The 24,785-nt window shown below is 38.3% G+C and overlaps 1 protein-coding gene across 3 annotated transcripts in view; it reads right to left on the minus strand.

Moving 5' to 3' along the window:
* NOL4 (nucleolar protein 4) overlaps positions 1 to 24,785 on the minus strand; it is a 467,787-nt gene that overhangs the window by 205,253 nt on the left and 237,749 nt on the right. For all 3 annotated transcript variants that reach the window (XM_040264815.1, XM_040264814.1, XM_040264816.1), the window contains exon 6: positions 21,631 to 21,914. In XM_040264815.1, the coding sequence (XP_040120749.1) occupies positions 21,631 to 21,914 (284 nt within the window). The remainder of the gene's footprint in view (positions 1 to 21,630; positions 21,915 to 24,785) is intronic.

Consider the following 24,785-nt stretch of genomic DNA (forward strand, 5'->3'; position numbering starts at 1 on the left):
CCAGCCATCTCATCCTCTGTCATCCTTTTCTCCTCCTGCCCTCAATCCCTCCCAGGAGCAGGGTCTTTTCCAATGAGTCAACTCTTCGCATGAGGTGGCCAAAGTATTGGAGTTTCAGCTTTAGCATCAGTCCTTCCAAAGAATACCCAGGACTGATCTCCTTTAGAATGGACTGGTTGGATCTCCTTGCAGTCCAAGGGACTCTCAAGAGTCTTCTCCAACAGTTCAAAAGCATCAATTCTTCGGTGCTCAGCTTTCTTCACAGTCCAACTCTCACATCCATACATGACCACTGGAAAAACCAAAGCCTTGACTAGACGGACCTTTGTTGACAAAGTAATGTCTCTGCTTTTTAATATGCTATCTAGGTTGGTCATTACTTTCCTTCCACGGAGTAAGCGTCTTTTAATTTCATGGCTCCAATCACCATCTGCATTGATTTTGGAGCCCCCCAAAATAAAGCCTGACACTGTTTCCACTGTTTCCCCATCTATTTGCCATGAAGTGATGGGACCAGATGCCATGATCTTAGTTTTGTGAATGTTGAGCACTTAACAATTTAGTCCTGAATTCACCCTAGTGAGGAACTTCTAAAGGACGTGCTAAAGTATATTATTCTCTTTTAACTCGTATTGATGTTTTCCAGTGCTCTGGAAGTCTTTCATGTGGGTATGATGCCCAGTGCGCATCTTTATTATTGCATGTATTTTATTCTACCTAGTTATCTATTGATGTAACTGTCTCATTCAAGTCTAGGCTCTTTAGAAGAGAGACTACCTTTTATTCATCTCTGCATCCTCACAATTTCTGCATCCAGCACGATTTCTGACTCGGATTCTCAAGATATGTTTGTTTGATGGATAAAATAAACTTTATTTACTTTACCCACTTTGCAAATCTAGCACTTTGACCAACTAAAATATCTTAGTGAATTAGACCTAGAGAAGGAAATGGCAACCCACACCAGTATTCTTGACTGGAAAATTCCATGGACCGTGGAGCCTGGCAGGCTATAATTTACAGGGACACAAACAGTTGGACATGACCGAGCAACTGAGCACACACACAGTGAACTGGAAGAACATACTGTTTATTTGACTTTCTAAAATGCAAATGGAATCACATTTTCCTCGCTGAAAAATCCTTTCTTGTTCAGTTATTTGCTTAATCTACTGCCTGTTTTCATTAATTTACCATCATAACACAAATAATGATGGTTCTTTTCACTTTGTCTTCAGCCTATACTAAACATTTTCCAGTTTTTTTTCACTTGATGGTCATCATATTTCCCATATTCCTGGGATTTAACCCATAGAAAACAGTAAAAAATATATATAACTAAATGAAGACTTATAAACAATAAGGATTATTCTTTCATTTTATGCATCAGTATGTTGAATTAAAGTGCAATTAAGTTATGTGCCCAAGCCCTCACAGTTTAGTCAATAGCAAAAGGAAAAAAAAAAAAAACCCAAATCACTTTTCTTCCTTTTTCTGGATGAAAACTATTTTTTTTTCCAAACTCAGGCAAAATAGGACTTTCCCAGGAAAATCTTTCCTGACCACCCCAAGCTCCCACTCCTACCACTCCACTCAACAAAATAAATAATCCACTTATAAATGTGACTTACGTTTCAATCTTAAAAGACTGCACTTAGCAGACTATGTTGTTTAGTCACTAAGTCATGTCCGACTCTTTTGTGACCCCCTGGATTGTTGCCCATCAAGCTCTTCTGTCCACGGGATTTCCCAGGCAAGAATACTGGAGTGAATTGCCATTTTCTTCTCCAGGGCAACTTCCTGACCTTGGGATCGAACCCACCTCTCCTGTATTGCAGGAGAGGTCTTTACCAGTGAGCCATGAGTTTGTCTCCCTTCTTTTCTTGATGGTCCTGGAGTGAGGACCTATGTCATTTTCATTTTAGCAACCTTAATGCTAAGTACATAATTGGTGCTCAGTACTGAATTTGCTAAATTCAACCAAAAAGTCAATGCTAGGGCGGTATGTTTAAAATATTAAAGCCATACTTCATTTTTATAATCGAACTATTATCTGCCTGTGATGCAGGAGACCCAGGTTCAATTCCTGGGTCGGGAAGATCCTCTGGAGACAGAAATGGCAACCCACTCCAGTATTTTCGTCTGGAGAATGCCATGGACAGAGGAGACTGGCGGATATAGTCCATGGGATTACGGGAGTCGGGATTGACTTAGAGACTAAACCACTGCCACATGTTGACTCGCACCTCAATTCTTTGAGATCTGCCTTTTTTTCTCACCACTCAGGCAAAACTGAGCTCTGGAAGGCCTCCAGGGACCCCCACATCAACAGCTCCCTCCCTTCTCCAACTCCCTAAACGATCTATCTAGAAAATGACCCGTCACTCCCCTCTTCTGCACTTGGGTCTGGCCATACCAGGTTTCTATGTTTCCTGTTTCTCTCTCAGCTTCATCTCTACCCCTCCTCCCTGTTCTCTCTTCCTTCATCCAAAAAAGAAAGGTTCAGGTCTGTTGGCTGCCAACTTCCTGTCTGATCTCCTGCTGACACTGTGTGGATGGTCACTACCTTCTTTCCTCTCCAGTCTTCCTCCTCAAAGTTGGCCTCACATTTCCACCTGCCAGTCTCTCATGTCTAAGGGACCATCCAGAACCTGAGACTCCTTCAGCTTGTAACAGACTGCCATGGTTCATGCCCCGGCAAAGGCCCTTACCAGTCTCGCCTGGAAAGGTTCCCTCTGTTACCTGTCTGCAGCATCCTTGAACCATTGCCTGTGGCACTGGGACACACTCATCTTCCTGCCCAAGGCTCACGCTCATTGCATCACTCCCTGCTCGTATCCCCACGCTCGGGCACACCAACCAAGAAGCACATCAGAACTGGCCCTGGGAAACAACTGCCTTGATTCACTTTGAAACACTCCTGGGTCCATCCAAACTCAAGATTGTTTGCTCCCAGATCACTTTGGTGTATTCTTGCTTTTGTGACTTTATTCTCTTCTTTCCATTCACCTCCGTTCATCATAACTACCTTTAGTCTCTGGGTTCATACAAATGCTTTCTGTTATGAAACCTTCAATTCCCTACTTTGTGTTTTCACAGAACGGTTTTGCACACAAGGGCTGACATTCATCTCTCTTCACCTTTTATTTTTGTATATGTTCCTTCAGAAGCAACTCTGTAGCCCATACGGTCCCTGGAAGGGTACTCTGCCCATATAGGAATTGAGGAGTATTAGATGACCCAGACAATTCTGATCCAGAGACAACTGCCCCAAATAATAGTAATTCTGTTGCATTATTTCAGCATTTTAGTGGCATTTCTGATGACAATGCTAGTGCTAAGAGTAATATTTTAATTGAAATGCAAAAAAGTAAAATGCAGATGTACAGTCACAGGTTAATTTTCATCTTTAAAAGTCTGTCTAAAGTGGCAGAGAGATAAATAGCGGGAACATGGAGAAGTTTTAAGGACAATAAAAACACTCTGTATGATAGCATAATGATAGATGCTTATCATTATACATTTGCCCAGATCCAAAGAATACACAACACTGGGATTGATCCCTGAGGCATACACTGTGGACATGGATGATTATGGTGTATCAATATAGGCTTATCAGTTGTAACAAATGAACTACTCTGGTGGGGGATGCGAATAATCAGGAGTTTATGCATCTGTGGAACAAGCGTTATATGGGAAATCTCTGCAATTTTCTTTTAGTTTTGCTGTGAACTGAAAACTGCTCTAAAAATTGTCTCAAAAATATCTGTCCTATCTAGAAAGGTGAGTTGGGTTTGGAGGTGGGAGGAAGGTTCAAGAGGGAGGGGACATATGTATACCTATGGCTGATCTATGTTGATATACAACAGAAAGCAACATAGCATTGTAAAGCAATTATCCTCTAACTAAAAATAAATTTAAAAACATTTGGCTTAAGCACCAAAATACTTCATTGTCTTTATACTGTTTGAACATTTGAAAATCACAACACAAGACCTCATAATTGCCCAAGTATCTCCTTTACCAGCCTGTTATGCTGCTATCCTCCTCAATCACCACTTTGGAAATGTATTTATTTTGACTCACTGTTGTTTTTTTCATATATTTGTTTGTTTTCAACTGAAATATATTTGACATATAACACTATGTAAATTTAAGGTACACAGCATTAATTTGACACGTTTATATATTAATAATCTGATGGACATTGTAACGATACTTAGAACCTCTATCTGATTACATAATTATCTTTTCTTTTTGGTAATGGAACACCTGAGATCTAGTCTTTTAAAATGTTTGATGATTATAATGCAACATTGTTGTTTATATTCAGTATACTGTGCATTAAGTCTTTAAAAATTACTTTACTATTTATTGCAATAAATCCCTGTCCTACTTCCTCATCCGCATCCCGTTAAGCACCATTTCACTCTGGTTTTATAAGTTTGTCTTTTTTAGATTCCACAATAAGTGATATCATGCAGTGTTTGTCTTTCTCCACCTTAGTTCACTTAGCATAAAGTCCTCTAGATTTATCCATGTTGCTGCAAATAGCAAAGTATCCTTCTTTATCATTGCTGAATAATATTGTCTGTGTGTGGCGGGGGGCATGTGTGTGTATCCCTACATCCTATTTATCCATTCATCCATTTATGGGCACTTAGGTTGATTCCATATTTTGGCTATTGAGAATAAACATGGAAGTCCATATATCTCTGATACTATGTTTTTATTTCCTTCAGGTACAGAGGCAGAATTGCTGGGTTATATGGTAGATCTATTCTTTAATTTTTTTGATTAAAATTTTTTCCATATTATTTTCCATACTGGCTGAATTTATATTCTACCAACAGTTTATAAGGATTCCCTTTTCTCGACATCCTTGCCAATACTTGTTATTGTCTGTCTTCTTGATGATGGCATTCTGCTAGGTATGAGATGATATCTCACTGTTGTTTTGGTTTGCAGTTCCCTAATAATTAGCAATGTTGCACTTTTTTTTTTTCATGTACCAGTTGGCCGTTTGGATAATCTATTTGGAAAAATTTCTGTCTAGTGCTTCTGTTCATTTTCAGATCAGACTGGCTTGTTTCCTTTCTTTCTTTCTTTCTTTTACTCTCTTCTCTTACTATCTCCCCTCCCTTCCTTTGCTACTGAACTGTAGGAGCTCTTCATTTATTTTGGATATTAAACTTTCTGAAACATACTTTGCAAAATTGCTCTCTCACTCTATAGGATGCCTTTAACATTTTGTTGATTGTTTCTTTTGCTGGGCTGAAGTTTTTAAGTTTGATGTAGTCCTATTTATTGATTTTTGTTTTTATCATTTGTGCTCTTGGTGTTATATCCATTTGAGTCAAAATTCATTGTGAAATATTCAAATGAGAATCTCTGGCCCAGAGAGGTAATACTGTATACATATTACCTTAAAAAGGACATATTCCTATTCCACTGACTCATACTAAAGCCAGAGTCAGCTGCACAGTGGGGTGTTCAAGGAAGCCAAGAGACAATGTGAGAAAATTGCTACTGTTAGAAAATAGATAGGATAATATTAATAAAATATATTCCCACATCACTGCATTTTTTTCCCTTCAACAAACATTTTTTATGGGGCAAGCCTCTTGCATGTAAATCATTTTAGTGTGTGACCACACAACCCACCACCTCATCCTCATTCTTCATGGATCATTCCTTATAAAAGTTGAAAAAATAAAAGATTTTTTTCCTTAGTTGAGGTCATCAAGATAGGTGTTATACAGAAATGTATTATTTGAATTGGACAGATTCCAAAAGGGTCAGGAAAGATTTTAACAAGCAAAAATTGCAAGATATCCTAGGTTCTATTTCTGTGAGTACATGTTATGAATTCACAGAAATGAGTCCTAGAATGAACGCCTACAAAATGCCTCTGGGAATGTATTATGTATTCTAGATTCCTGAAAAATAAGTGTAACTAAGTCAAAATAAGGTAAGAAAAGGAAACAAAAAGAGGAGGAAAAGGAAAGTAATATACACTAGTTGAAATAAATATGCTTCTTCAAATTGTTGATCTAAATTAAAGTGTATCATTATCCCCATTTTACTGATGAGGTATACAGACTTAAAAAGTAGAGACCTGTTCAAAGTCACAGAGCTGATCAGTATTGCTTCCTGCTCAGAGAACAACTGTGAACCATGAAATAGCAGCTAGGTGTCTCAGCATTAATTTGCTTTTGTTCATTTTCAGACCCTACCCCATGATCTCAACATATACTGTGGTAGTTGAAATGTAAGTCTAATGATTTGGAGTTTAAATGCCAATTATACAAATTTTTAGTATAGCCATACTTATAAATTCTTTGGATCTTAGTTTTTCCAGATGTGAAAAAAAAGGGGGGAGGGGGAATAATAACAGTGCCTGAAACTACTGTGTTGTTAAAAGGATTACATGAATTAGTTCCTAGATAAGTGTCTGGAAAATAGTAAGAATCCAATGATTGTTACCTATCATTATTACTCTCTGGGACAAAGATGATGACTTAATTCTCTTATTTTAAACTCTGTGTCTGAGTTACCCTCTTGACCCCAGCTAACTTTAGGATCTCCATTTCAAAAATATTAAGCAAAAATACTAATATTGAGGCTGCAGATAGTTGCATCTAGGGGTATACTTTTAGTTGTTGTTTTGTTGCTCAGTTGTGTCCAACTCTTTGGCAGTCCCATGGATTGTAGCCCCATTAGGCTCTCTGTCCGTGGGATTTCTCAGGCAAGAATACTTGAGTGGGTTGCCATTATCCAGGGGATCTTCTCAACCCAGGGGTCAAATACATATTGCCTGCACTGGCAGGTGGGATTCTTTACCGCTGAGCCACCAGGGAAGCCTAGGAGTATATTTTGAAAGTGAAAGTGAAGTCAGTCAGTCGTATCCGACCCTTTGCAACCCCGTGGACTGTAGCTTACCAAGCTCCTCCGTCTGTGGGATTCTCCAGGCAAGAATACTGGGGTGGTTGCCATTTCCTTCTCCAGGGGATCTTCCCGACCCAGAGATTGAACCTGGGTCTCCCGCATTGCGGGCAGACGCTTTAACCTCTGAGCCACCAGGGAAGCCCTGGAGTATATTTTAAGACTCATCAAACATTTAATATTCATAAAAATAATAAACTAATACATTGAGACAAATTAGAATGCATTGTTCTCTGTCTCTGATATTAATTTTTTTGGTTTATTCTTTCCTCAAATTTGGGTCAAGAGCAAGTGAATGAAGTGAAGTGAAGTCGCTCAGTCGTGTCCGACTCTTTGCGACCCCATAGACTGTAGCCTACCAGGCTCCTCTGTCCATGGGATTTTCCAGGCAAGAGTACTGGAGTGGATTGTCATTTCCTTCTCCAGAGGATCTTCCCGACCCAGGGCTCGAACCTGGGTCTCCCGCATTGTAGGCAGACGCTTTACCGTCTCAGCCACCAGGGAAGTCCTAAGTGAATGAAGGAATGCAATTAACACCCATTACTTTGAGATGTGTAAATCACTTTAGGATATTTCAACTACATTTCTTTTTCTTAAGGTTCCTCTACCATTCTCTAAAGACACTTACAGACAAAATTATATTTTTAACCATTTGATATTACTCCAAATGATAGAACATAAGCAAAACACATACAATGATAAAGCAAAACAAAAAGACCCCAAATTTTGTACATTAATGAATATATGTGGAATCTAGAAAAGTGGTAAAGCTTATATTTAAAGCTTTTAAAGATTTTTTCAAGATGACTGGGTGAAACATCAGTAATCTCAGATATGCAGATGACAACACCCTTATGGCAGAAAGCGAAGAGGAACAAAAGAGCCTCTTGATGCAGGTGAAAGAGGAGAGTGAAAAAGCTGGCTTAAAACTCAACATTCAAAAAATGAAGATCATGGCATCTGGTCCCATCACTTCATAGCAAATAGATGGGGAAACAATGGAAACAGTGATAGACTTTATTTTCTTGGGCTCCAAAATCACTGCAGATGGTGACTGCAGCCCTGAAATTAAAAGACACTTGCCCCTTGGAAGAAAAGATATGACAAATCTAGGCAGTGTGTTAAAAAGCAGAGACATTACTTTGCCGACAAAGATTCATTCAGTCAAAGCTGTGGTTTCTCTAGTGGTCATGTATGAATGTGAGAGTTGTACCATAAAGAAGGCTGAGCACCAAAGAATTGATGCTTTTGAATTGTGGTGTTGGAGAAGACTCTTGAGAGTCCCTTGGACTGCAAGGAGATCCAACCAGTCAATCCTAAAGTAAATCAACCCTGAAAATTCATTGGAAGGACTGATGCTGAAGCTGAAGCTCCATTACCTGGGCCACCTGATGCAAAGGACCAACTCGTTAGGTGATCTAAATGGGAAGAAAGTCTAAAGAAGAGGGGTAATATGTACAAATAGCTGATTCACTTTGCTGTACAGCAGAAACAAACAACTATATTCCAATAAAAATTAAAAAAAAAATCCTCCCCCAAACTCAAAAGACACTGAATACAAAAACATGCAGAATAAAACTCCGATTTCTTTTTGAGCTATTGACCAGTAGTTCATTGTCATCGTCAAATAAACACAATGGTAACTATTGGCCCATTTGTTTTTTGTTTTTTTGGTCAAAATTACAATCTGCCATTTTAACCAGATTATGATGGATGTATGGAACTGATGGATCAGTTGAGACTTTGAATTGACCCAACTGAACTCTTAAATGTTTAAAAAGGAACTTAAAATTAATATTTTGCTGCATATGGGGAATTAAAAAATCAACTTCACTTAGCACATTTCTGGATATAAATCATATAGGTCCCTCATCTTCTCCATTCTCCTGAGATAAAGAAGGTGAAATGAACTAACACGGAGTAAAACACACATAGTAGGCACTCAAAAATGGTGGCTCTACCATCTCTCTCTCTGTAATAGTTTACAAAGAATATAAGGATACATAATGGTAAGCATGACAGCATAGGAATTCAAAAGGACACTAATTTGGGTGGTAGGAGTCAGTAGGGCTTTTGTTGCTTCCTGATTTTTTTTTTGAAGTGAGTCCCAATTTTAAAGATTATTTTATTTTTCTATACTGTAATTAATTTTACAGTCTCTGAGCAAGGCAAGCAGTTTTTTTTTTTCACAAAAGCTGTATACATGTTAAATTTAGATTACAAATAGCATAGATACAACAAAACTAATTATATCATAATCATTCCTCTATATCTTTTGATTTAAAAAAAATATACTAATAGAAGGAAAAAATATGCCCAATAAGGAACATATCTGAGATCTATGCAACTTTTAAGAATAAAAATACAATAATGTGTATTTTATACATCTACTTTATCTATATTATTACATGAATGCTATTTTAAATTGGTAGCTAACAATAAAAACTTGAGCTTAAAATTTACCCTGGGGCTTTTTAAAGACCCATTCCAACTCAGCTACCCATTTATTTTTCCACTCAATTCACTAAAACAATAAATGTATATTTTGAAGACTTGCTTATGTTTTCAGCAGAGGCATCTGGTGTATTATTTTCATTTTGTAAAACAATTCATATAGAAGAGAAAAATATATATCTGTATAAGAAACATCACTGCAAGTATTTGCCTTTTATCAAGTAACTATTTGCTAATGGGACTAGATTTCTGCCTCTTTGAATTGTTTGCCCATCACAGTCACCATGTGGTCCATATAGGAAACTGATCTCACACAGTGTCATTCAGTGTGGGCACAGAGAAAGGCACATGGGCTTCAGATGGTCTGGGTTCAATACCAAGCTCGACAGCTTGAGTAACTATACAGCTAATTTCAGTGAAATAGTTTAACATCCACTAGATTTTATGTCCTTCTGTTTCAAGGAGACTGGTGATTACATGTGCTCTCCTCATCTGATAGGATGAGTTGGTTAACTCATGAATATGAAAGCATTACACGAGTGTTTCCCAGGTGGCACTAGTGGTAAAGAACCTGCCTGCCAATGCAGGAGACCTAAGAAATGTGGGTTCATTCCACCCATAGGTCCAGGAAGCAGCTAAGCTTAGCTGCCTTGGAGCAGCTAAGCTGGTGTGCTACAACTGTTGATCCCATGTGCCTAAGTCTGCTCCGAAACCAGAAAAGCCACACAGTAAGAAGCCTGTGCACTGCATCTGGAGAAACCTCGTAAGCAGCAATGAAGATGCAGTGCCCCCCAAAATAATAAATTAAATGAATAAAATTTAAAAAAAAAAGAATTAACTTGGGAACTTCCCCAAGCAAGATTAATAGGCCTAGAAGGCATTCTCATGTACAACTAACTTCCATATTGTAACATACCTGTTTATTTATGCATTTATTTTTCTGGCTAAAATGTGAGTTCTTAAAAATAGAGGCCTTTTTTTGTTTGTTTTCCTCTTTATCCTTCAGGCACTCAGGATAAGGCGTACCACCTATAAGGAACATTTCCTGAATATATATTGTTGCTTCTACTCTAAACCACATCTGGGCCAAAAATCTCTACACAGAACCAAGAAGCCGGAAATTGAAAATCATCAAGTTAAAATAATAATGACCTGGAATATAGCCACATGACAAAGAACAAAATAATACTGTTGCAAAAGTCAAGCCATCACTCCTTTGTTTCAAAACGCAGTCTCATTATGCCTAAATATTTCAAAAAGATATTCATTTATTTATTTTTGGCTGTGCTAGGGCTTCGTTGTGACATGGGCTGCTCTCTAGCAGTGGTGCAAGGGTTTCTCATAGTGATGGTTTCTCCTGTGGAACATGGGCTCTAGGGCCCGTGGGCTTCAGTAATTATAGCACATGGGCTCACTAGCTGCATCTCCTGGGGAGCTCCAGAGCACAGGCTCAGTAGTTGTGGCGCACAGGCTTAGCTGCTCTGCGGAATGTGGGATCTTCCTGAAACAGGGATCGCACAGGTCTGCCTTGGCAGAGGCAGATTCTTTACCACTGAGCCACCAGGGAAGCCCCTCAAACAGATATTTTGAAAAAACCTACTGCTTCCATTCATTTTGTCTAAATAAAATCACCTAACAATTATTAATGATAATTCTGAGAAGTACTTTATAAACTTTAATTTGAATGATAATATCCATTTTGGTAAAAATGTAAAGGAAAGATTGAAAAAAATGTCACATGGGCCACATTGGGGAAAAAAATATTTTTGATTAAAGTGAAGATTGAAGGATCCTGGGAACTGAGCCAAAAACTAAATATGTAGCAACTCTAGCAACATGTTAACTCTCAAACAATACTTACTTCCCTACTGCTGTTATTACCTGAAACATTATTCTTTTGGGGATTGTTTCAGAATATGTTACCATATGAACTAAAAGGCAGCTGGGTCACAAATACTAAGAGAAAATTTAAAAAAATATCGATATGTGTTTTTAATTTATATATTTATTTCCTTTAGATTTCTAATTTTGTTTCTGTTCTCATCTATTAATAATTTTAAACATATCTCTATCCAGATTTTAGAGAAGGAAATGGCAACCCATTCCAGTATTCTTGCCTGAAGAATCCCATGGACAGAGGAGCCTGGCAGGCTACAGTCCATGGGTTTGCAAGAGCTGGACACAACTGAGTGAGTAAAACACCGTATCTAGATTTGGATTTTCTTGGCCTTTCTTTTTTCATATAACTAGTCCCTTAATGCTTCCTCGTGAGTTGTATTTTCCAAGCTCTTAATCAACATTTCTACTTTTTCCCTAGCTTTAATGTTACTGCTGCTGCTGTTGCTAAGTCACTTCAGTCGTGTCCTACTCTGCATGATCCCATAAACAACAGCCCACCAGACTCCCCCATTCCTGGGATTTTCCAGGCAAAAACACTGGAGTGGGTTGCCATTTCCTTCTCCAATGCATGAAAGTGAAAAGTGAAAGTGAAGTCACTCAGTCGTGTCCGACTCTCAGCGACCCCATGGACTGCAGTCTACCAGGCTCCTCTGTCCATGGGATTCTCCAGGCAAGAGTACTGGAGTGGGTTGCCATTGCCTTCTCTGTTAAAGTTTCTAGTGGAAACCAGAATTGAAAGGGACACATGTACCCCCAATGTTCATTGCAGCACTGTTTATAATAGCCAGGACATGGAAACAACCTAGATGTCCATCAACAGATGAATGGATAAGAAAGCTGTGGTACATATACACAATGGAGTATTATTCAGCCATTACAAAGAATACATTTGAATCAGTTCTAGTGAGATGGATGAAACTGGAGCTGATTATACAGAGTGAAGTAAGCCAGAAAGAAAAACACCAATACAATATACTAACACATATATATGGAATTTAGAAAGATGGTAATGATAACCCTGTATGCAAGACAGCAAAAGAGACACAGATGTATAGAATGGACTTTTGGACTCTGAGGGAGAGGGAGAGGGTGGGATGATTTGGGAGAATTGCTTTGAAACATGTATACTATCATGTAAGAAACGAATCACCAGTCTATGTTTGATACAGGATACAGGATGCTTGGGGGCTGGTGCACGGGGATGATCCAGAGAGTTGATACGGGGTAGGGGGTGGGAGGGGGGTTCAGGAATGGGAACTCATGTACATCCGTGGCAGATTCATGTCAATGTATGGCAAAACCAATACAGTATTGTAAAGCAAAATAAAATAAAAATTAAATTAAATTAAAAAAGAAAAAAAATGGGACCGTCTGCTAAAATAAATATCTTCTAAACTCTTTTCATGTAATAGTTTTATTCTTTAGATTGACTAATATGATTCTCTGCTAGTCTAGTTAAGTGAATTTGCATAATAATAAACAATTTGTAAATGCCCTAGTCCAGTTCAGCTATTTTTCTAAGCAATTCTATTCACGAAGGTTTAAAATCATTTTTGTTTGATATTCTTCATAACAAAATTGTGAAATAGGTCAATATCAAACTCACTGGTGAGTTTGATCTATGTTTCTCAGAGACACTATATAATTAAGCTTTTATAATCTTCCACGGTAAAACAGAGTCTAACTTCAAAAATATTGGATGAAGAAACTGGCGATAGTATCACTTTATAAATCTAGATAGAACTGATGGAACATTCCTAAGGACTAAAAAGGTAACACTGAACAGATGAGTTTTGCTAAACCTTTAGTATGAAGGTCATCTGACGGCCCAGAGGCTCTCTGCATTTGGATTTTGATTGCAAGAATTCCTGAAGCAAAATTCCACAGTCTTGCTCCTGGGGGAGTGGGGAAAGGGAACAACTGGGAGTTTGGGATTAGCATATATAAACTATATCTAAGATAGATAAACAACAAGGTCCTACTGTATAGTACAGGGAATTATACTCAATAACCTGTGATAAATTTCCATAATGGAAAAGAATATAAAAAAAGAATCTCTATATGTGTATAACTGAGTTACTCTGCTATACAGCAGAGATTGGCACAACACTAAATCAACTATACTTCGATGAAAAAATAATATTATAAAGATAAAATAAATGTAATAAATGATTCAGCTTCCCTGTCCAACCTCTACAACTAACATAAATCCAGTTTCCCACCAATTTTGCTAATTCTTCTTCTTCCATGGGTTTTGAACCCTACTATAAGCCTTAACTCTCCTAAATGTCCTCCAGGTTTATACTATGTCACTTCACCTAAGGATTACCCCATTTAACCACTTACATTAATTTTTAAATGCCCTGTATTTTGCCTTCTAAAATACCTCGTTTTCTTAACTGGCTGCCTTCATTTTCTCTTAGGGTTCTTTTCCCCCCAACAAACTCCTTCCATGCCACTTGTTACTAATGATTCATATTCTCCAGGATACATTTTGAGCTCATCTCTTCTTCAGTCTGTATAATTCTGAAGTGATCTTATCAACCACAAAAGTTTAAGACAGCATGTCTCTGAAATCTTTCAAATGTCTCTCTAACCTGGACGTTTCTTCTAAGCTGAAACATTATGTTCCCCATACCTATTAAACATCTCTAATGGATACCACATAAGCATCATAAATTTTATATGTCAACACAGCTTCCTTCAAATGTTTTTCATTCCAAATCTTAGTAAATGTAATTGCCATTCACTTAAGCAACCAGGCCTCAAATCCTGGAGTCATACTAAAATGTTCTGTTTTACTTCCCACAGTTAGGAAACCTTTACTTATCCAAAATATCTGAGAAACTACTATGTAACGAGATATTAAGCCATGTGCTAGTCACAGTGATCCAGCAGTAAAGAATCTGCTTGCTAATGAGCGAGAACCAGGTTCGATCAGAAAGATAAATGTCAACCCACTCCAGTATTCTTGCCTAGGAAATCTCATTGACAGAGGACAGAGCAGGCTGGTGAGCTAGTCCATGGGGACGCAAAAGAGTTGGACATGACTTAGCAACTAAACAACAGGTCATACTGTAGTAAGCAAAGTAGACACCATTCTTACAAAATGTATATCTTAATGAAATGTACAGAGGTAAAGAGGTCACTCATATCATAATCTATGTGAAAGACACTCCCAGGAGTTTCTGGGACTCTCAATACACAACTGATGAAGCTGTATATGGTACTCCTGCAAACACAATGTCAAATGTACAATAGTATTCAGTTCAGTCCATTTCAGTTCAGTCACTCAGTCGTGTCCGACTCTTTGCGACCCCATGAACCACAGCATGCCAGGCCTCCCTGTTCATCACCATCTCCCAGAGTTCACTCAGACTCACATCCATCGAGTCCGTGATGCCATCCAGCCATCTCATCCTCTGTCGTCCCCTTCTCCTCCTGCCCCCAATCCCTCCCAGAGTCTTTTGCAATGAGTCAACTCTTCGCATGAGGTGGCCAAAGTACTGGAGTTTCAGCTTTAGCATCAGTCCTTCCAAAGAAATCCCAGGGCTGATCTCCTTTAGAATGGACTGGTTGGATCTCCTTGCAGTCCAAGGGACTCTCAAGAGCCTTCTCCAACACCACAGTTCAAAAGCATCAATTCTTCAGTGCTCAGCTTTCTTCACAGTCCAACTCTCATGTCCATACATGACCACAGGAAAAACCATAGCCTTGACTAATAGTATAATGTTCATTATTTTTATTTACTGTGTCTCTACATAATTATTTTCTTGGAAAGCCACAATAGCTCTCTAACTATTTATTTTTTCCATAGCTCCAATGCTATGGCTCCACTACAATGTTGCCAGAATAATCTTTCTAAAATTCTAAACTGACCACAACCTTATACAAAGCACTACCAACAGGATGCAATTCACGTCCTTAAACTGGCCTACAAAGCCTTCATGATGGAGCCCCTTTATCCTCCATTCCTTCACACATTCTTTGCTGTGGCCACGCTGAGCTCCTTGCCAATCTCCATGCTTAGCATACTTTCTCACTATTCTAGGCCTCAGAACATGCTTTATCATAAATAACCCTTTACTTGTGAATCACTTCTTCTTGCCCTTCACACATATTCCTGGCATCACTTTCTATAAAGTCTTTCTTAAGATTTATCATGGTCTGGGAAGCAGAGGTGGCAAGAATACACAGAAACACTATACAAAAAAGATCTTCATGACCCAGATAATCACGATGGTGTGATCATCAACAGAGGGTCAGACATTCTGGAATGCAAAGTCAAGTGGGCCTTTGGAAGCATCACTACAAATAAAGCTAGTGAACGTGATGGAATTCTAGTTGAGCTATTTCAAATCCTAGAAGATGCTGCTGCAAAAGTGCTGCACTCAATATGCCAGCAAATTTGGAAAACTCAGCAGTGGCCACAGAATTGGAAAAGGTCAGTTTTCACTCCAATCCCAAAGAAAGGCAATGCAAAGAATGTTTTAATCTACTGCAAAATTGCACTCATCTCACACACTAGTAAAGTAATGGTCAAAATTCTCCAAGCCAGGCTTCAACAATATGTGAACCATGAACTTCCAGATGTTCAAGCTGGTTTTAGAAAAAGGCAGAAGAACCAGAGATCAAATTGTCAACATCCGTTTGATCATTGAAAAAGCAAGAGCATTTCAGAAAAATATCAACTTCTGCTTTATTGACCATGACAAAGCCTTTGATTGTGTGTACCACAACAAACTGTGGAAAATTCTGAAAAAGATGAGAATACCAGACCACCCGACCTGCTGCTTGAGAAATCTGTATGCAGATCAGGAAGTAACAGTTAGAACTGAACATGGAACAGCAGACTGGTTCCAAATATGGAAAGGAGTATGTCACGGCTGTATATTGTCACCCTGTTTATTTAACCTATTTGCAGAGTACATCATGAGAAATGCTGGGCTGGAAGAAGCACAGACTGGAACCAAGATTGCCGGGAGAAATATCAAGAACCTCAGATAATGCAGGTGACACCACCCTTATGGCAGAAAACGAAGAAGAACTAAAGAGCTTCTTGATGAAAGTGAAAGAGGAGAGTGAAAAACTTGTCTTAAAACTCAACATTCAGAAAACTAAGATCATTTCATCCTGTCCCATCACTTCAGGGCAAATAGATGGGGAAACAGTGGAAACAGTGACAGAGTTTATTTTGGGGGGCTCCAAAATCACTGCAGATGGTGACTGCAGCCATGAAATTAAAAGACGCTTACTCCTTGGAAGAAAAGTTATGACCAACCTAGATAGCATATTCAAAAGCAGAGACATTACTTTGCCAAAAAGGTCCATCTAGTCAAGGCTATGGTTTTTCCTGTGGTCATGTATGGATGTGAGAGTTGGACTGTGAAGAAAGCTGAGCATCAAAGAACTGATGCTTTTGAACTGTGGTGTTGGAGAAGACTCTTGAGAGTCTCTTGGACTGAAAGGAGATCCAACCTAAAGGAAATCAGTCCTGAATACTCACTGGAAGTACTGATGCTGAAGCTCCAGTACTTTGGCCACCTGATGTGAAGAGCTGACTCATTGGAAAAGACCCTGATGCTGGGAAAGATTGAAGGCAGGAAGAGAAGGGGATGACAGAGGATGAAATGGTTGGATGGTATCTCCAACCCCATGGACATGAGTTTGACCAAACTCTGGGAGTTGGTGATGGACAGGGAAGCCTGGAGTGCTGCAGTCTATGGGGTCACAGAGAGTTGGACACAACTAAGTAACTGAACTGAATGGTACTTCTCCGATGTTCCAGCAGCTAAGACTCCATGTTTCAAATTCAGGAGGCCCAGGCTTAAACCTGGGTCAGAGAACTAGATCTCTCATGCCACAGCTAAGATCTGGCAAAGCCAAACAAATAAATATTTAAAAAGATTCATGATGGTTCTATAGTTGCCCCACATCTGCCCTCTTATGTCACCCTGCCATAAGCCCATCATATTACTTATGGAATAAGGACATAATAACAACTTTGAAATTCTTATCTGCTTGACTCTAAGCTTTTGAGAGCAGGGACCCTGCTTTGCTTATATTTTGGTTGCTCTAACTAGGCCATTCAGATATGACCTAAATCAAATCCCTTATGAAGATACAGTGGAAGTAACAAACAGATTCAAAGGATTAGATCTAATACACAGAGTGCCTGAAGAACTACAGATAGAGGTTTGTAACATTGTACAGGAGGTGGTGATCAAAACCATCCCCAAGAAAAAGAAGTGCAAAAACCAAAATGGTTGTCTGAGGAGGCCTCAAAAATAGCTGAGAAAAGAAGAAAGTGAAAGGCAAAGGAAAAAAGGAAAGATATTCCCATCTGAATGCAGAGTACCAAAGAATAGCGAGGAGAGATAAAAAAGCCTTCCTAAGTGAACAATGCAAAGAAATAGAGGAAAAGAATAGAATGGGAAAGATTAGACAACTCTTCAAGAAAATTAGAGATACCAAGAAAATATTTCATGCAAAGATGGGCACAATAAAGGACAAAAATAATATGAACCTAACAGAAGCAGAAGATATTAAGAAGAGGTGGCAAGAATACACAGAAGAAGTATACAAAAAAGATCTTCATGACCCAGATAAGCATGATGGTGTCTAATCACTCACCTAGAGCCAGACATCTTGGATGACAAAGTCAGGTTGGCCTTAGGAAGCATCACTGTGAACAAAGCTAGCAGAGGTGATGGAATTCCAGCTGTGCTATTTCAAATCCTAAAAAAGATGCTGTTTAAGTGCTGCACTCAACATGCCAGCAAATTTGGAAAACTCAGCAGTGATCACAGGACAGGAAAAGGTCAGTGTTCATTCTAATCCCAAAGAAGATTCAAAGAATGTTCAAACTATCACATAATTGAACTCATTTCACATGCTAGCAAACAAATGCTAAAAAAATTTTCCAAGCTAAGCTTTAACAGTACGTGAACTGAGAACTTCCAGATGTTCAAGCTTGATTTAGAAAAGGCAGAGAAACCAAAGATCAAATTGCCAACATCTGTTGGATCATAGAAAAAGCAAAAGAATTGCAGAAATACATCTACTTCTTCTTTATTGACTATGCTAAATCCTTTGACTGTGTGGATCACAAGAAACTGTGGAAAATTCTTAAAGAGATGGGAATACCAGACCACCTTACCTACCTCCTGTGAAACTTGTATACAGGTCAAGAAGCAAGTTAGAACTGGACATGGAACAACGGACTGGTTCCAAACTGGGAAAGGAGTATGACAAGGTCACCTTGGTTATGGTCACCTTGATTATTTAACTTATATGCAGAGTACATCATTTGAAATGCCAGGCTGGAATCAAGATTGCCAGGAGAAATATCAATAAGCTCAGATATGCAGTTGACACCACCCTTATGGCAGAAAGTGAAGAGGCACTAAGAAGCCTCTTGATGAAGGTGAAAGAGGAGAGTGAAAAGGCTGGCTTAAAATGCAACATTCAAAAAATGAAGATCATGGCATCTGGTCCCATCACTTCACGGGAAACAGATGGGGAAACAGTGGAAACAGTGACAGACTTTATTTTCTTGGGCTCCAAAATCACTGCATGTGGTGACTGCAGCCATGAAATTAAAAGACACTTGCACCTTGGAAGAAAAGATATGAAAAACATACACAGTGTATTAAAAAGCAGAGACATTACTTTGCCAACAAAGGTCCATCTAGTCAAGGCAATGGTTTTTCCTATAGTCATATATGGATGTGAGCGTTGAGCACCAAAGAACTGATGCTTTTGAGCTGCAGTGTTGGAGAAGACCTTTGACAGTTCCTTGAACTGCAAGGAGGTCAAACAAGTCAATGCTAAAGAAAATCAAACCTTAATATTCACTGGAAGGACTGATGCTGAAGCTGAAGCTCCAATACTTTGACCACCTGATGCAAAGAGCTGACTCATTAGAAAAGACCTGATGCTGGGAAAGATTGAAGGCAGGAGGAGAAGGGGACGACAGAGGACGAGATGGTTGAATGGCATCACTGACTCAATGGACCTGAGTTTGATCAAGCTCTGGGAGATGGTGAAGGACAGGGAGGCCTGGTGTGTTGCAGTTTATCGGGTCGAAAAGAATCAGAAACAACTGAGTGACTGAACACCAAGTTAAAAATGTTGCCTATGGCCTGAAATATACAGGATCACCATTCTCAAGCCTCTGCCCTTTAAATGTATAATACTTTTTCATTCATATAGAGATAAAAAGTTGCAGAACAGAGAATACAACTTGTCTTCTGGAGGGTTTAGAGGAACACTGTGACCAGACCTACCTGGACAGCTGTAAGAACAAAGGATTCCCACACAAAGAAATCTCCAGTGACCAACCACACCCCTTTCCCTTTGAGCATAAAAGAAGCCTGAATTCTACCTTGGGTAAGGTTGGTCTTTGGGAGACTAGTCCACCATCTTCTGGGTCTACTGGCTTTCGAAATGAAAATTCTACTCCTAACCCCAGTACCTTGACTTATTGGCCTTTTATGTGGTGAGCAGTAAGAGCTTGGGCTTGGTAACACACATACACTTAGTGGCTGTATTAACAGCCTTATGAATAAAGACCCTTCTCTCTCTGACTTGTCTCTACTATCTACTCGTTGCTGCTAATGTAACAGGTATTTAATACATTCCTTTTGAAGAAAGTCCCTCTGGATTCTGGTTGCAACATGCTGCCACAACTATCTTATAAATTCAGTTATTTTCTACTTGATCTGCTTTGATTCCTCAGCAGTGTCCATCAGAGCTGACCATTCTCTTTCTTGAAAGGTGGACTTAGCTTCCTTAAGCAATGCCCTTCTGATTTTTCCTGTCCCTCTGGTTACTTCTTAGTCAGCTGCAGAGGTTATTCTTTTATGAAACCATTAAACATTCCTCCTCTGAGGTGTCTTCTCCTCTCTGGAGCCCTTTTCCTATCTTACTCTTTGCAGGTTAATCAATCTGTGCTTTTTATAATCCCATTTTAATAGAGGTAGAAAAGTAAATTCATTCTGTTTAATGAATGGAAGAACATATTTTAACAAGCATAGTTCCCATAGTAATATTGAATGAGGGAAACGCGAAGAGCAAACCACTGGATGATTTTTGGAAAAAAAAAAAAAAAACTTAAGCAGATATATAGCATTAAAAGGACATTTCCTGAATAAGTTTTATAAAGATAGGGTTATGTGGAGGGCAGGGAAACTTAAGGGTTATTTTGTCCTGTAAAATATAACGCAGTGATTCTCATGTTAGTGAATATAAAATCATCTGTGTTTGTATGATATGGCTTTAATCCACTAAAGACAGTACTGTGCATTTACCAATGCAAAAGTTGTAACAGCCTCCCTCAGGCAAAAGTGCTTAAGTGTCTGATAATGTCTAGTGACTTGCTTAAAAGAGGATAAAACAACACACCCTCAGGCAGGCAAGAGGATTTAAATAGAGCCAATTTAGGAAGCATAATGCTTTAGCAAATTCAGAAATTAATCCAGATTAAGACATTTTGCTTTTAGGATCTATTTCAAAAGACCAATTCTACAACTCTAACTTAGAAGTGAGAGCAGGGGAGGGAGTGAAAACATACATGCTATAAATACCCTCAAATGTATAAAAGTATACCATCAAAACGTATAGAGCAAAATCATCAACATGAATTATCTCAAAATGACAGAAATATAGCTTCACTTTAAATGAATAAATCCATTGGGAATGGGGAAGATTGTAATTTATACTAATATAAAGAATCTAGAAATGTAGATAATATATCTACACATGTCTTTTGCATAATACATTTTAGAGAAAACTGTTCAAGGAGTTATTTAATCTGTATGTTTCATCCATAAAACTGACACGTTTTGTCTCTGTGCATGAAGTAAGTTATGGATCAAAGGTACCAGGTCTCTACAGCAAACTTAAGAATTTAATTGAAATTTTATTGCTACATATATCTATCCTATTCAATCCAGGTGAAACTAGAAGTGATCTTTTTATAGTCCAAATTGTGTCCTCAGAGCTAAACTTTCACATCTGAGCTCAACAAAATCCCAAAGACAAACCGTAAGATTATATAAGTGAGGCACATTAAATCAAGTGATTCCATGTATAAAAACCTACCACTCTGCATGAGAAAGGATCCCTTTCAATCACTGTTATACCTGAAATTTATTCTGTTCATGTAACAGGGACACGCGGTGTCTACAGTTAGCGATTTCTTGGTAACTCACTGTTGGGCTTTGCTTAAAATACTTCTAGTGACAATGATCTTCGTCTCTTGTATATGTGTTTCTTTGTGACTTTCATGACCAACTTAAAAATTCATTGAAAATCATAACATGACCGTACCTTGCTTCCATTTTCTCTTGCTTCTCGTTCCATCTTGAGGTCGGAAATTAGAAGGTTCTTATATTTGTTTTTTCCATTAGTGCTATGGTCATCTATTCTGTATTCCGAAGTCAGCTGTGCTGAGAGGGGACTGTCGCTCAGGTTCAGTGGTTGCTCGTCCTGTTCCAGCCCAGCTTTGCCATCACAGTTGGGGTCGCCCATCTCCCTGCTGTGTGTTCCCCCTGAAGCAATTGAACTGTGCCCCAGAGTCTCATTGCCATTGAAGCTCTCTGTGGCAGAATCATCTGTTGGAAAGAAAAAATTTATGTTTTGATTTTAATTGATATGCTGATATGTTTCTACTTCAACAAACATTTATTGAGCTCCTATTCTGGGCTTGGCATGGTACTAACCAATTTTACATATAATGTGCAGTTTATCCTTAGCAACAAACTTGTGAAGTAGTCTGTATCATTTTTAACCTAGAAGGCATATATATGTAGGCACAAGAAGTGAGGTATAAAATAAATAGAAGATAAAATAATCTGAAGACAAAATAAACCATTCAATTGCAAACGCAATCTCAAAGAAAAGTAAAATTTGAAAAAATTGCCAATTATTTTGCAAGTAGTTTTTGGTTTTTTCAGTGAGACTGTCCAGATTCAGTGAAAACTCTCTGATGAGAGCATTGTCAACCCTGCTAGCGGGTTATATACTAGCACAAGCTTTACGGGCATTTAATATGCATCTGAAACATCAAAAGTACTCAGAAACTTTACTCAGCCATTATAAAGGCTTTAAAGCCTAAGGGGTTTAATCATTGCTGGCATCTCTCTGCAGATAAAAAGACACTGAAATCAGTGTTACTTATATCAATAATACAAAATTTTAGAAATGATACAGATTATCTAAAATAGAAATTTGGCTTAATGTATGTTGGAACATTTAGAATATTATGGAATTAGTCAGTATCCCATTTTAAATAGGCAGGAAAATGTGAGTCAAGAGGCACTAAATAGAAAAAGCTAGTTACAGAAAGGTGTGGTCAATATGACCCCAATTTTGTGAAAAGAAAACATAAATACAAGAACAAAAAGACTGAAAAGTTGTAGTCTAAAATGTTAATATTGATATTGTCTTAACAGTATGGCACTGGATTTTCTAACATATTCTCTATTATCTACTCTATATAGAATTCATAGATGCAGATGGTGACTGCAGCCATGAAATTAAAAGACGTTTACTCCTTGGAAGAAAAGTTATGACCAACTAGATAGCATATTTAAAAGCAGAGACATTACTTTGCCGACTAATGTCTAGTCAAGGCTATGGTTTTTCCTGTGGTCATGTATGGATGTGAGAGTTGGACTGTGAAGAAGGCTGAGCGCCGAAGAATTGATGCTTTTGAACTGTGGTGTTGGAGAAGACTCTTGAGAGTCCCTTGGACTGCAAGGAGATCCAACTGGTCCATTCTGAAGGAGATCAACCCTGGGATTTCTTTGGAAGGAATGATGCTAAAGCTGAAGCTCCAGTACTTTGGCCACCTCATGCGAAGAGTTGACTCATTGCAAAAGACTCTGATGCTGGAAGGGATTGGGGGCAGGAGGAGAAGGGGACGACAGAGGATGAGATGGCTGGATGGCATCACGGACTCGATGGACGTGAGTCTGAGTGAACTCCAGGAGATGGTGATGAACAGGGAGGCCTGGCGTGCTACGATTCATGGGGTCACAAAGAGTCGGACTGAACTGAACTGAACTGATAGAATTCATAATGTTCTATAAAGTATATCATTTATAACATATAATATATAATTTTCTAATAACAAAAATGGAATAATTATAGAAGAAACAGGGAAGGAGAAGAAGCAGAACTAAGAACACTTTCTGGCTTTAAAATACAGAAGAAAATCGGTTAGAAGGAGATAATATCGATGTATTGAGAGCAAAGAAAAATAAAGTTTACCTAAACAATAAAATTCTGTTTCTCTTAATTTCTTCTTTATATTCATAGTAAGAATTTGCTATTCATTTTAAAGGTTTATGACTGAGAAAGGCATTAAACTGCTTCCTTTAGGGCAGAGTCGCTGATGAAACCATGTAAATATCTGTGATTTTTTGTGAATTTTTTGTTTGATTTCCAATATTCTCAAGTTTGCTTTCCTTTTGTAGAGTACAATGAAATATTTGTCGTCTTCTAATCAATCGAAGTCATGGAAATAATGTTTACATTCTGAAGGAGTGGTATAACTCACCTGTTTGTTTATTTATTCAACAAACACTTACTGAGTGCCTGATTTTGGCCAAAAGTGGGTAAAATATTTGGTCAATAGAGAATCTGGTGCCTTCAAAGAGTTCACAGATAATTTAGTAACAGAAAAATAAAGATGAAGCTAAAATACAGAGCAAAAAAGGAACAAGGGATCAGATATCCAGAAGGGTTTCTAAAGAAGGTGGCATTGGAGTGGAATTCCAAAGCTTGAATCAGGTGAAGTGCCTTCCCCACCTAGAAATTGTCAGGTACAGTCACAGAGGAAAGAATATGCAGGCCCATGAGAAATAAGAGTACAGAGCTGAGTACCAAAGAGACACTGATGAAAGGGAAACCTAAAAAGGGAGGAAAAGAAGTGTTTTGTGCATCAAAGAACTTGGATTTTATCTTGAGAGCAAACAAGTAATTTTAATTAACTGTGGGAAGTAATGTGAAAAAAAAAATGTTTTAAAGAGATAACTCTGTCTTTGATGAGGAGAATGGTATGAAGGCAACAATCTGGGAGCTGGAGGGACCCTTAGCAGATGTAGAAGTCATCTAAGTCAGCTTGTTGAAAGCTCAACAAACTCTAAGTAAAACAGCAGCAGTGCAGAATAAGAGGGGGTGACTAAAAATATTTTAGAATAGAAAAGATATGTAAAACAAACATATAGTTATCAAAGGTAAACATTGGAGGGAGGGATAAATCAGGAGCTTGGGATTAACATACATACACTACTATATATAATGAATAGATAACCAACAAGATCCTACTATACAGCAAAGGGGAACTCTATTCAATCTTCTGTAATAACCTAAATGGGAAAAATATCTGAAAAAAAGAACATATGCATATATAACTGAATTACTCTGCTGTATACCTAAAACAAATGCATACTTGAAAATCAAATATATTTCAGTAAAAA

The sequence above is a fragment of the Oryx dammah genome, unplaced genomic scaffold (genome assembly GCF_014754425.2).
Source record: "Oryx dammah isolate SB20612 unplaced genomic scaffold, SCBI_Odam_1.1 HiC_scaffold_22, whole genome shotgun sequence".
NCBI lineage: Eukaryota > Metazoa > Chordata > Mammalia > Artiodactyla > Bovidae > Oryx > Oryx dammah.